This window comes from Apodemus sylvaticus, chromosome 9, assembly GCF_947179515.1.
Source record: "Apodemus sylvaticus chromosome 9, mApoSyl1.1, whole genome shotgun sequence".
NCBI lineage: Eukaryota > Metazoa > Chordata > Mammalia > Rodentia > Muridae > Apodemus > Apodemus sylvaticus.
This window is the reverse complement of record NC_067480.1, coordinates 44,911,909-44,924,269: the sequence shown is the minus strand read 5'-3', so window position 1 is coordinate 44,924,269 and position 12,361 is coordinate 44,911,909. Positions and strand designations below refer to the sequence as shown.

General features: G+C 35.8%; 1 protein-coding gene across 1 annotated transcript in view; it reads right to left on the bottom strand.

Annotated features, from left to right (window-relative positions):
• The window catches only part of Erbb4 (erb-b2 receptor tyrosine kinase 4), a 708,134-nt gene that overhangs the window by 259,801 nt on the left and 435,972 nt on the right, over window positions 1-12,361 (bottom strand). The window contains exon 14 of the mRNA XM_052191829.1: window positions 6,849-6,981. Coding sequence (XP_052047789.1) covers window positions 6,849-6,981 — 133 coding nt within the window. The remainder of the gene's footprint in view (window positions 1-6,848; window positions 6,982-12,361) is intronic.

The window sequence follows — 12,361 nt, the reverse complement described above, 5'->3', positions numbered from 1 at the left end:
TCTGGTCCTGTGCTTTTTTTGGTTGGAAGACTTTCTATGACCCCTTCTATTTCTTTAGGGGTTATGGGACTGTTTAGATGATCTATTTGGTCCTGATTTAATTTTGGTATTTGGTGTGTGTCTAGGAAATTATCCATTTCCTCCAGATTCTCCAGTTGTGTTGAGTATAGGCTTTTGTAGTAGGATCTGATGATTTTTTGGATTTCCTCCGTTTCTGTTGTAATATCTCCCTTTTCATTTCTAATTTTGTTAATTTGGATACTTTCTCTGTGCCCTTTGGTCAGTCTGGCTAAGGGTTTATCTATCTTGTTGATTTTCTCAAAGAACCAGCTCCTGGACGCGTTGATTCTTTGTATGGTTCTCTTTGTTTCCACTTGATTGATTTCAGCCCTGAGTTTGATGATTTCCTGTCTTCTACTCCTCCTTGGTGAAATAGCTTCTTTTTGTTCCAGGGCTTTCAGGTGTGTCATTAAGCTGCTGGTATATGCTCTCTCCATTTTCTTTTTGGAGGCACTCAGGGCTATGAGTTTTCCTCTTAGCACTGCTTTCATTGTGTCCCAAAGATTTTGGTATGTTGTACCTTCATTTTCATTAAATTCTAAAAAGTCTCTGATTTCTTTCTTTATTTCTTCTTTGGCCAAGGTTTCATTGAGTAGAGTATTGTTCAGCCTCCATGTGTATGTGGGCTTTCTGTTGTTTTTGTTGCTATTTAAAACCAGTCTTACACCATAGTGATCTGATAGGAAGCATGGGAGTAGTTCAATCTTCTTGTATTTGTTGAGGTCTGTCTTGTGACCAATTATATGGTCAATTTTGGAGAAGGTACCATGAGGTGCTGAGAATAAGGTATATTCTTTTGCTTTAGGGTGAAATGTTCTATAGATATCAGTCAAATCCAATTGGCCCAAAGCTTCAATTAGTTTTACTGTGTCCCTGTTTAGTTTCTGTGTTCCTGATTGGTCCATTGAGGAGAGTGGAGTGTTGAAGTCCCCCACAATTATTGTGTTAAGTGCAATGTGTGCTTTGAGCTTTAGTAAAGTTTCTTTTACGAATAAGGGTGCCCTTGCATTTTGCACATAGATGTTCAGAATTGAAAGTTCTTCTTGGTGGATTTTTCCTTTGACCAGCAAGAAGTATCCCTCAGTGTCTCTTTTAATGACTTTAGGTTGAAAGTCAATTTTATCTGATATTAGAATGGCTACTCCGGCTCGTTTCCCGAGACCATTGGCTTGCAAAGTTGTCTTCCAGCCTTTTACTCTAAGGTAGTTTTTGTCTTTGACATTTAGGTGTGTTTCCTGTATGCAGCAAAATGTAGGGTCGTGTTTCCTTATCCAGTCTGTTAGTCTATGTCTTTTTATTGGGGAATTGAGTCCATTGATATTAAGAGAAATTAAGGAATAGAGATTATTACTTCCTGTCATTTTTGATGTTATTTTTATATTTGAGTGATTTTCTTCTTTTGGGTTTGATGAAGGAAGGTTACTATCTTACTTTATCTAGAGTGTAGTTTCCCTCCTTGTATTGGAGTTTTCATATTCTTTCTGCTTTCATGAGAGATCTTGCTCGTGGTCTTCAAGAGTCACTGAGTCTTGGATTACCCTGCACCCATCATTACTTTTCTTATTCCATACTCCTGGTGATTTAACTGTGATTTTCCTGAGTTCCCTTGTCTTGAATGTGGCCTAATTAGTTGCAGACTATGATATTACTGTGTTAGCATTTTCAGTCTTGGAATCCAGAGTGAATATCTTAACACTAAGTATCCAAAATCTAAGTCTTTTCTTTTCAACACAATTATTTGAGAATTAAACACTTGACATTTAGTTTAGTAAGTATCATCTATAAAAGAACAAAACTGTTTTATTGAGATGTGATTTTTTTAAAAAAAATATGTACAATTGCTGTCATAGATCTTTAACTGGCAGCCTGATGTTTTGTGTTGGTTTCAAGGATTCAGAATGTATGCTAAGTAGGAAAAACTTTAGGTTTCAAATTTCAACTTTCCATTAGAACTACCTTTCTCTTCCATTTTGATTGTTCATTGTAGTTAAGATTTGCAGAAATACACTGATTTTGCCACTTGAAATTGGATATAAATTAGACTGAATTAATTGACTTCCTTTTTTTCCTTTCAGAAAGTCTTTGATTTCTTTTCCTTATGTGTATACATGCCAAAAACAGTACTTATAAATATATTCTTATAAATGCACTTTCTCATTTTTATAAATATGCATTTATTTGACTGACTTAATCAGGTTATAAGATAAATATTTTGGTTAACCATTTGCTAGGGTCAGATTATCCAATAAAAGGGTTATGATGCTAATAAAATCCACAGCAAGGGCTTTAACAAGACCTTAGTAAGTGTATTTCACTTTCCAAAATAAAAAAAACTGTAACAGACCATGCTATTTCCATTTATCATATGTATGTATATGTGCATATATATATATATATATATATATATATATATATATATATATATATATCAACTTAGGCTAATGAGATGGTATGCATCTCTTAAGCCCAGTCACTGGAGAACTTAAGGCAAGAACACCATGTAACCTAGAAGTTTAAACAAGCTTGGGCAATATAACATGACCTTACATAAAGAAAAAATGGAGAAAGACTGGGAAAGAGGAAGAAAAGACAATAGAAGGGAGAGAAAGATGATGGGGAAGAAGAAAGGGAGGGGAAGAAGATTTGGTGGGAGGGTCAGAAACAGGAAAGAAGAAAGGAAAAGTTCAGTATATAGTTATAAGCCAGATTCATTTCTTCAAAGGCAAGTATAACAAGCTTCCAAGGCAAAATAAAGAAATCAGACAATACTGTAAGATGAGCGAATGTGTGAGGAACCCTCATAGCAAACAAATACTTTTTTTTTTTTTTTTTTTACTTTTTTTTTTATTATTATTCGATATAATTTATTTACATTTCAAATGATTTCCCCTTTTCTAGCCCCCCCACTCCCCGAAAGTCCCGCAAGCCCCCTTCTCTTCCCCTGTCCTCCCACCCACCCCTTCCCACTTCCCCGTTCTGGTTTTGCTGAATACTGTTTCACTGAGTCTTTCCAGAACCAGGGGCCACTCCTCCTTTCTTCTTGTACCTCATTTGATGTGTGGATTATGTTTTGGGTATTCCAGTTTTCTAGGTTAATATCCACTTATTAGTGAGTGCATACCATGATTCACCTTTTGAGTCTGGGTTACCTCACTTAGTATGATATTCTCTAGCTCCATCCATTTGCCTAAGAATTTCATGAATTCATTGTTTCTAATGGCTGAATAGTACTCCATTGTGTAGATATACCACATTTTTTGCATCCACTCTTCTGTTGAGGGATACCTGGGTTCTTTCCAGCATCTGGCAATTACAAATAGGGCTGCTATGAACATAGTAGAACATGTATCCTTATTACATGGTGGGGAGTCTTCTGGGTATATGCCCAGGAGTGGTATAGCAGGATCTTCTGGAAGTAAGGTGCCCAGTTTTCGGAGGAACCGCCAGACTGATTTCCAGAGTGGTTGTACCAATTTGCAACCCCACCAGCAGTGGAGGAGTGTTCCTCTTTCTCCACACCCTCTCCAACACCTGCTGTCTCCTGAATTTTTAATCTTAGCCATTCTGACTGGTGTAAGATGAAATCTTAGGGTTGTTTTGATTTGCATTTCCCTAATGACTAATGAAGTTGAGCATTTTTTAAGATGCTTCTCCGCCATCTGAAGTTCTTCAGGTGAGAATTCTTTGTTTAACTCTGTACCCCCATTTTTTAATAGGGTTGTTTGGTTTTCTGGAGTCTAACTTCTTGAGTTCTTTATATATATTGGATATTAGCCCTCTATCTGATGTAGGATTGGTGAAGATCTTTTCCCAATTTGTTGGTTGCCGATTTGTCCTCTTGATGGTGTCCTTTGCCTTACAGAAACTTTGTAATTTTATGAGGTCCCATTTGTCAATTCTTGCTCTTAGAGCATACGCTATTGGTGTTCTGTTCAGAAACTTTCTCCCTGTACCGATGTCCTCAAGGGTCTTCCCCAGTTTCTTTTCTATTAGCTTCAGAGTTTCTGGCTTTATGTGGAGGTCCTTGATCCATTTGGATTTGAGCTTAGTACAAGGAGACAAGGATGGATCAATTCGCATTCTTCTGCATGCTGACCTCCAGTTGAACCAGCACCATTTGTTGAAAAGGCTATCTTTTTTCCATTGGATGTTTTCAGCCTCTTTGTCGAGGATCAAGTGGCCATAGGTGTGTGGGTTCATTTCTGGATCTTCAATCCTGTTCCATTGATCCTCCTGCCTGTCACTGTACCAATACCATGCAGTTTTTAACACTATTGCTCTGTAGTATTGCTTGAGGTCAGGGATACTGATTCCCCCAGATTTCCTTTTGTTGCTGAGAATAGTTTTAGCTATCCTGGGTTTTTTGTTGTTCCAGATGAATTTGATAATTGCTCTTTCTAACTCTGTGAAGAATTGAGTTGGGATTTTGATGGGTATTGCATTGAATCTGTATAGTGCTTTAGGCAAAATGGCCATTTTAACTATATTGATTCTGCCGATCCATGAGCATGGGAGGTTTTCCCATTTTTTGAGGTCTTCTTCCATTTCCTTCTTCAGAGTCTTGAAGTTCTTGTCATACAGATCTTTCACATGTTTGGTAAGAGTCACCCCAAGATACTTTATACTGTTTGTGGCTATTGTGAAGGGGGTCATTTCCCTAATTTCTTTCTCAGCCTGCTTATCCTTTGAGTATAGGAAGGCCACTGATTTGCTTGAGTTGACTTTATAACCTGCCACTTTGCTGAAGTTGTTTATCAGCTGTAGGAGCTCTCTAAAACAAATACTTTTTTAAAGATTGTAAAAGAATAATCTTTATGATGTCTTTAATATATTATAATGTATTATATCTATATTATATATAATATGTATTATATGATATATATTTCATGAATTTTACTGTATTGAAAGTTTTTTAAAAACTTTAAAAAGCATCTCTTACTTAATGCTGAAAAACATTTAAGATTGTTAAATGTCAAAAAATGTTTAGTGGTTGCGATTCCAGAAGCCACCAGTTTTGTTTTTTTGCTATTGTTGTTATCATTAACCAGTAGAGATGTAACCAGAATGGATTATATAGCAACATGTTTCTATATTTTATATTTCAGACAATATTAACGCTAAAAACCTAGAAAACTGATATTCTGGAAGAGATGACTATCAATTCCCTACACTCTAGCGATGGCTTGATTATTCAGTCATTGTGTGATTTTAGCCACTGGTATATTATACAAGTCTGGATTGTACGTAAGTTGCTGCTGCTAGATTAAATGGCTTCTAGAATTTCCTATCTCCTCAGAGATACACACCTATTTATTAATCTCTTATTGTAACATGTGCTTAGTGAACTAAATTCCAGTAAAAATACTTTAATGACACCATTTGCTATTCATAGGTACTCTTTTATCCTAGGGACTTTAGAGGGCTATCCTGTCATAGTATTTTGAAGAAGCCTGAATACCATACCAATGGGCAGGACATATTTATTATCCTTTTTACATATTGATTATCCTTTAAAAAGCTCATATATGAAATAGTTTGGATTATTAGTCTTATTTTAAGTTACTTTTTAATTTAAACATCAACTTTCAACTTTGTTACCTAATTATTTAGACTATATCTTCCGTGACCATTTGTAAGAAGAAATATACATTGATATTAAAATGATGAACATATTTTTATATCCCAAACATGATGTGAAAAACTAGTGTTATGAGTGATCATGGTATCAGTTGTCACAATGAGAAAATGGATGAATGGGGAAAGAAATAGACAGAACACATTCCAACATATAGTTCCCAAAATTGTTTAAAGTACTTTCAGTTGAGCCATATGAGAGAAATTGACTTAGGGGCAGCAATGAGTAATACTTTATCACCTTAATGAAAGGCAGCCATGATGCATGAAGTTCTGCCATGATAAAGGGATTTGACAGGGTATGAAATGCCACAGTAGAGGGCGGAGACTAGGTTTTCTTGCAGGCAATGTACAGTTGCAGTGCCCAGGGAATTTAAAATGCTGTGTTAAAACATTGCTTCTTAGGAAAGGGCAGACCACATGGTAAACCCTCTTCAACTCAAATAATAGATGAAGTTTTCCTGTGGTCTTCCCAGCTATCAAAGACACAGAGACATGGGATGTTTCTTGGGTGTAAATAGGCATACAACCTGGATAGAGAAAAACTTGGTTCTTCACAGTCACTCAAGATGAAAGCAGAAGGAAGTTTTGAGAGGAAAACCTACAGCAGACAGGAAGTGTGGGGCAGAGGTTTTCAACTGATGGGTCATGACCCTTGGCAAAACCTTTATTTCCACAAATATTTACATAAAAATTCAAGACAATGGCAAAATGACAGCTGTGAAGCAACAATGAAAATAATTTTATGGTTGGGAACCATATCACAACATGAAGAATTGTATTAAAGGGTCACATCCTTAGGAAGGTTGAGAACCATGGTTGTAGGAGAATGAAGATTGTAGCAATCTACCTCATAATGCAGGGTGAAAATTAGAGTTTTACTAAAGTTTAATTTGGCAAAATTGAGTAAGATTTATGTATGTTGGTAAACATCTTTAAAATGTGCATGCTAGAGAATGCCAGTCTTATTACTTCAAACAAAATTATTTTTTAATTACCACTTCACACAGTTTTTTTTTTTTTGCATCACACATGCTTCTTAAAAATTGTTTTAGACACATATTCTAAATTCTTACTTTTTTCTAAAGGTCAGAGTTTTGTGTTAATCAGTAAATTATAGGTTATGAGATAAAGGTAGCCTGGGGTTCTCTTACCCATCATAAAGGTTGCAAGACTCTATGCAGATCTTTCCCCTGCTGAAGCGCCGGCATGACAGGCACTGGTCTGGCCCAGGTCCCCAACAGCCATCGTTTGAACACAGGTGGTTGCACACCATCCCTTCAGCAGCTGCAATACACACCAAAATCAACAGAAAGTTAGACAATGAATGTAATAATAGTTACCATCTCTTATAAAAGCTGAATAGCTTTTTAATTAAAAAAGCATATTTAACTAAAGATAATTACATTATTTTCCCCTTTTGCTGTTCTTCCTTAAACCCTTCCCAAGTTCCTGCTTTCATCATCTCAAATTGATGTCCTCCCTATGTTTATTAGTATATAAATTTATATATACATTTATATATTACAATGTGCTCGTAGTTAATAGTTTTAAGTGTTTGCTTAATAGTTTTAAAGTGTTTGTTTGAAAGAGTTCATTGTCAAACTACTTTGGGTGCCTACCCAGTTGCAGGTCTCCTTTCTCCTTCCAACTTCTTCCATAATGTATGGTTGTTATAGTCGCATAGCAAAGTAGCCTTGTCCATAGACTAAACAAAATCCCTTTGTCTAACTGAACACATAGGAAGGACAGGTGGTTGATACAAACAATACAAATTAAAGAGCAAAATATGCCTTTCCCAAGCCAACATTTTGTTTCACTAACACCCCACAACCCCCAAAAGAGAATTTTAAAGAAGAAAGAATGATATGATTAGCAAAATTATTTTTTTAAGTAAGGGGAAGTTAGAAACATATACAAAATATAAGAAGAGGGATAAAGTTTAGAATTCTGCCAGCAAAATGGATCAGTGGGCAAGGGAGCTTGGGGCCAAGTGAGAACTGCATTCTGTCTCCAAGACAAAGTAGAATACACAGTAGAATAAATACAAAGTAGAATAAGAGATGTGACTTTCCAAGCTATACTGATTGTTGTAGGTTCCTCAGTGTGTATACATATGCATACATGAACACACAGAAAAATAAGTAAATTAAATTACAACTTTGTGAGGCTAGAATACAGCACACGTTTGCCCCTTCACTGCTCTGAGACATATTGAGGCCATATTTCTTTTCTGCAGTGTTTAGCCAGATCCAAGCCGTTATTATCTAAATGGTGTCTGTCATGTAAGAATATTCAGTTTTCTGAGCTTTGGAGTAGAAATAAGTAACTTTGTGGTAGGACTTCTGGTCTTCACAAGGTGGTATTTTTGATTTGCCTGTTTCTGTTCATCCATATTTGAGACATATGGAGAAGGGAAACTTCCTCTATGTCCTCCCTTAGATCCAATTTCCAAAATCCATCTGATTCTTCTACTTTCAGAATACTGTGTAGGTTAACATATGGTGCATATGATTTGATAATGTATCAAATGGTAGAATGGTTTTCATGAATCGATTATCTTTATGAATGAGAAGTATTAATAGTGTGTTTATGAACATTCATTTATTATATGATTATGTTTCATATTTCAATTTCTCACCATGTAATGTTTATATGAATTTGCTGTGGTATTAGTAAATTTGTCTGAAATATGAAGAAGAAAACCCCATATGTTAAGAGAGCAGACTGTGAAAACGATGAGGGTATTTAAATGATTCTAAGTATTATCATGAATCTGAGTCTTTATACTCATTCATTATTTTGAGCCTTCTTGAATATCACAATCACTATGTCAAATCGATGTTGTATCAAGTTCTAAGACCCTCAGGTGTTTCTTGGTTTCTTACTCCAGGAAGCCCTCACAGTCAGCAGAATCTATTTGAGACTGTATTTTATGGTAATACATCAACATTTTGGTTTATTGTACCAATTTTCATATTTTATTTTTCACATTTAATATCATTTTAGCCTTATACTTCATCTCTCCTACTGTCAAAGGTGGCAGAACTTTACCCTCTGTGAAATGATATTCTGCTGAGCTACCACATTATTTGACCCGGATGGTTTATCTTTACCATGATCTCAACTTCCTTCTCTTTTCTCTTGCCTCTTATTCCTTATTCATGTGCCTGATAGCATAGAAGCTTGGAATCAAGGCAACAGAATTATAGGACTTGATGCTTGTGACTCATTCTTTCCAAACAACTAGGTAGAATGGAAGACTGGGAGATTATTTTTACTAAAGTGTACAGTCAAGGCAATGTTTCCCAATGTAGAAAACAAAGGGGCAAGGGAAGCTACCTTTTTGACATTCTTAAGAGAAAAAAAAGTTTCGATCATCCCCAAGATGTCAACATACATCTGACCTGCCAGAGCGATCATCATGTTTAGAGCAGGTCTGTTCACAGCTTAGAGTTCATAAAGCCAGGTAATTCTCTCTAATGAAATGTTAGCAATGTAGCTGTTAGGAAATCTTTTACTTCCTCTGTGTTTTCTCTAGAAGCTGTAAAACAGATTTTTCTTTATCCTGTCTGAATTGTGCCTGTCTATTAAAAATCTGGAGAGATAATAATGTGCTTAATATTTCGACCCTTATAGAGAATATTGAGCCTGTTTCCATTAAAATAGAGATGAGCTTCAAATAATGAATTTCACTAGAGCCTTGCATGTATTCCAGAAAATGGATTCCCTCAAAAATATTGAAATGGAGTACTGGTCTATGGGCAAAATCAGAAAATAATTCTTTCATTGTAGAGCAAATCTAACTACTATGTTGGTATTATTTATCATACATTGAAGCATGGTTTTTACTTAGAATGGATTTAGACAGGTAGCATTAATCTTTTTTTAATGCTGAAAAGTTTGTTTCATACAGAGAAGTTAAGGTTTTCTGATATGACAGATATAGGTTCAAACCTTTATTGATTCATGAGCCATATAGCCATGGGCAATTACTTTCCTGCTGCAGATTTGTAAATATCTTCCTTTCAGGATTAAGATGAATATGATCATAATATTAATATGGTATTTAATATATAGTTGGGTATTTTAAAAAAGCATTCAACAAATTTACTGACAAAATATTATAATCACAAAAACCTCCACATAAATATATTTAAAATATTTGCTTAGAAATTACTTTTATGTTGATTACTGTAAATAAATATGTGTTACCTCATAGAAGGTCTAGCTCCTTGTGTACATTGATAGTGGATCAATAATCAAACCTGTGTACTTATAATTTTGTTATGTTGCCTAAATATGACTTGGGCACAAAATTCAGAATGTAGGACTTGAGAGGAATGAGAAGTAGCAACAGTCAGATATTAAAAAGTATGCAAATAGTGCTTATAATACTCAACATGTCATAAAGTGCCTTTCAGAAAAAAATTACTAAACTGCAGAAAAATAAATAAATGTTTGACTTCACTCTTAGGCAAATAAAAGTTCATATATATATACATATATATATATATAGTATATTCTATATAGTATATTCTATATAGTATACTATATTATATATTATAATTACTAAATTAATAAACTATCATTAAATATCCCTTTGTTTCTTAGTAAATACAAAATAAATACACTATTAAGAGGACATGGTTTAACATTTCTGTCTTTTGTTGTTTTCTAAAATTGTCCTGAAATACATTATTTTAGGATTCTAAGCTATAAAATGTCTTATTCTAAGTACTTTTTGAGGGAGTAAGTAAATCTATATATGAAGAAATTAATTGCCCCATCCAATTTTATGCACATTTCTTTTTAACGTTTTTAATTTCAGAATTTTTTGTTTTTTAGTTTTTAGTTTTAGAATTTCTTCTTCCCCACCACAAAATAGTGTTTTTTATTGATTATTTGGCAATTTCATACAAAGTACCCTTATCACATAAACTTTCAATTCATCCCAGGCCCAACTGCCCACATGTGTGTCTTGAAAAAAGATACACCAAGTCCAATTTGTCTTGTTCATATACTCACTGAATATTGTCAAGCTCCCAGTGATTAGCCTTTTAAAGAAAATTGCATTCCTCTAGAAAGTACCAGAGACCTCGAATATGAGAGATTCTTCGAGACTCAAAGTGAGGTACTTTAGATGAAATGCCCAACAATGTAGAGAGGAAATTAGTAGACTCCACCTCCAGTAGAAAGACAGGGCATCAAGTGGAGGAATGGTGCTGACATCCAACAGTCAAAAATTCTGACCCAGAATTGCTCCTATCTAAAAGAACTGCAGTAACACAAATGGAGAGACTGAGGGAAAGGAGGTCCAGTGATTGGCTCAACTTAGAATCCATCTCAAGGGGAGGCTCCAAGGCCTGACACTATTACTGATGCTATGGTGTATTTACACTCAGGAGCCTAGCACGGCTATCCTCTGAGAGGTCCAACAAGCAGCTGACTAAAATAGAAGTAGACATTTATACCCAATCAATGGAGTGAAGTTGGGGACCCTTGCAGTTGAGTTAGGGAATAGTTGGAAGAATTTGAGGAGGAGGGCTACCATATAGGAAAACCAGCAGTCTCAGTTAACCTGGATCCCTGAGATCTCTCAGACACTGAGCCACCAAACTGGCTGCATACATCAGCTGGTCTGAGTCCCCTGATACATATATACTAGATGACTACATCTTTCTGCCCTTAGTGGGAGAAGAGGTGCCTATCCCTTGAAAGACTTGAGACCCCAGGGATTGGGAAGACTTGGAGGGGTGGAAGAGAAAAACCCCTGGAAACAGAGAGAGGAGGAAAGGAATGAGAAACTATGGGAGGACAGACCAGGAAGGGGGCAATGACTGGACTGTAAAAATTAATAAAAGTAATTTAAAAATACATAAAGTCTTAGATTTAAATAAACATGTAAATGGCTTGCAAAGGACAAAAAAAGATATTTGGATCCTTCTTTCCAACACCCTGCTTCCAGAAGCCATCAACTGTGAAAAGCCTTACTTCCTGTCTGGACTGTTTTTTTACGTGTGTGTGTGCATGGAGAACAAGCAGAGGTTGCCACAGAAGTCTTCAGTGTCTCTTATTCTCAATTATAAGACTGAAGTCATTGATACCACTCTAAAAGATGCTTCCCTGCCCATAACAGCCAATCCAATGGCAGCAGCACAGCTCATATACTTCCACATAGCCTTTGTCAGCATTGTGGAACACAGATCTCAACATGTTCCCCAGTAGCAGCATGGATCACGGACATCAATATGGCCTCCAGTGGCATTACAGACCACAGATAACAACTTTTATAGAAGAATATTGTATTTACATAATATCCATTCCCATTCTACCCTCTCCAACTTCTCCAGCACTCTCTCACTATCTCTCAGTTCACAGACTTAGTTATTGTTACATGTTTGTGTGCCTCTACATATACACACATGTTGATGTAGGTAGCTTGATGAGTCTGTTTAGTATTACTCAAATGCATATGGATGTAGAGATGCCCACATGAGACAGATAACCCCACAGATGATCACACACACAGATCACACACACCTTTTAAAGTAACCATTTATTGTCACAGCTTTTCAACTCTGGGTTGAGCTTTGGTGAGGTGTCTCCTAGCTGTGGTTTGTTACCAACTGATATCATTACTCAGTTCTTCTTGAGGTGACCATAT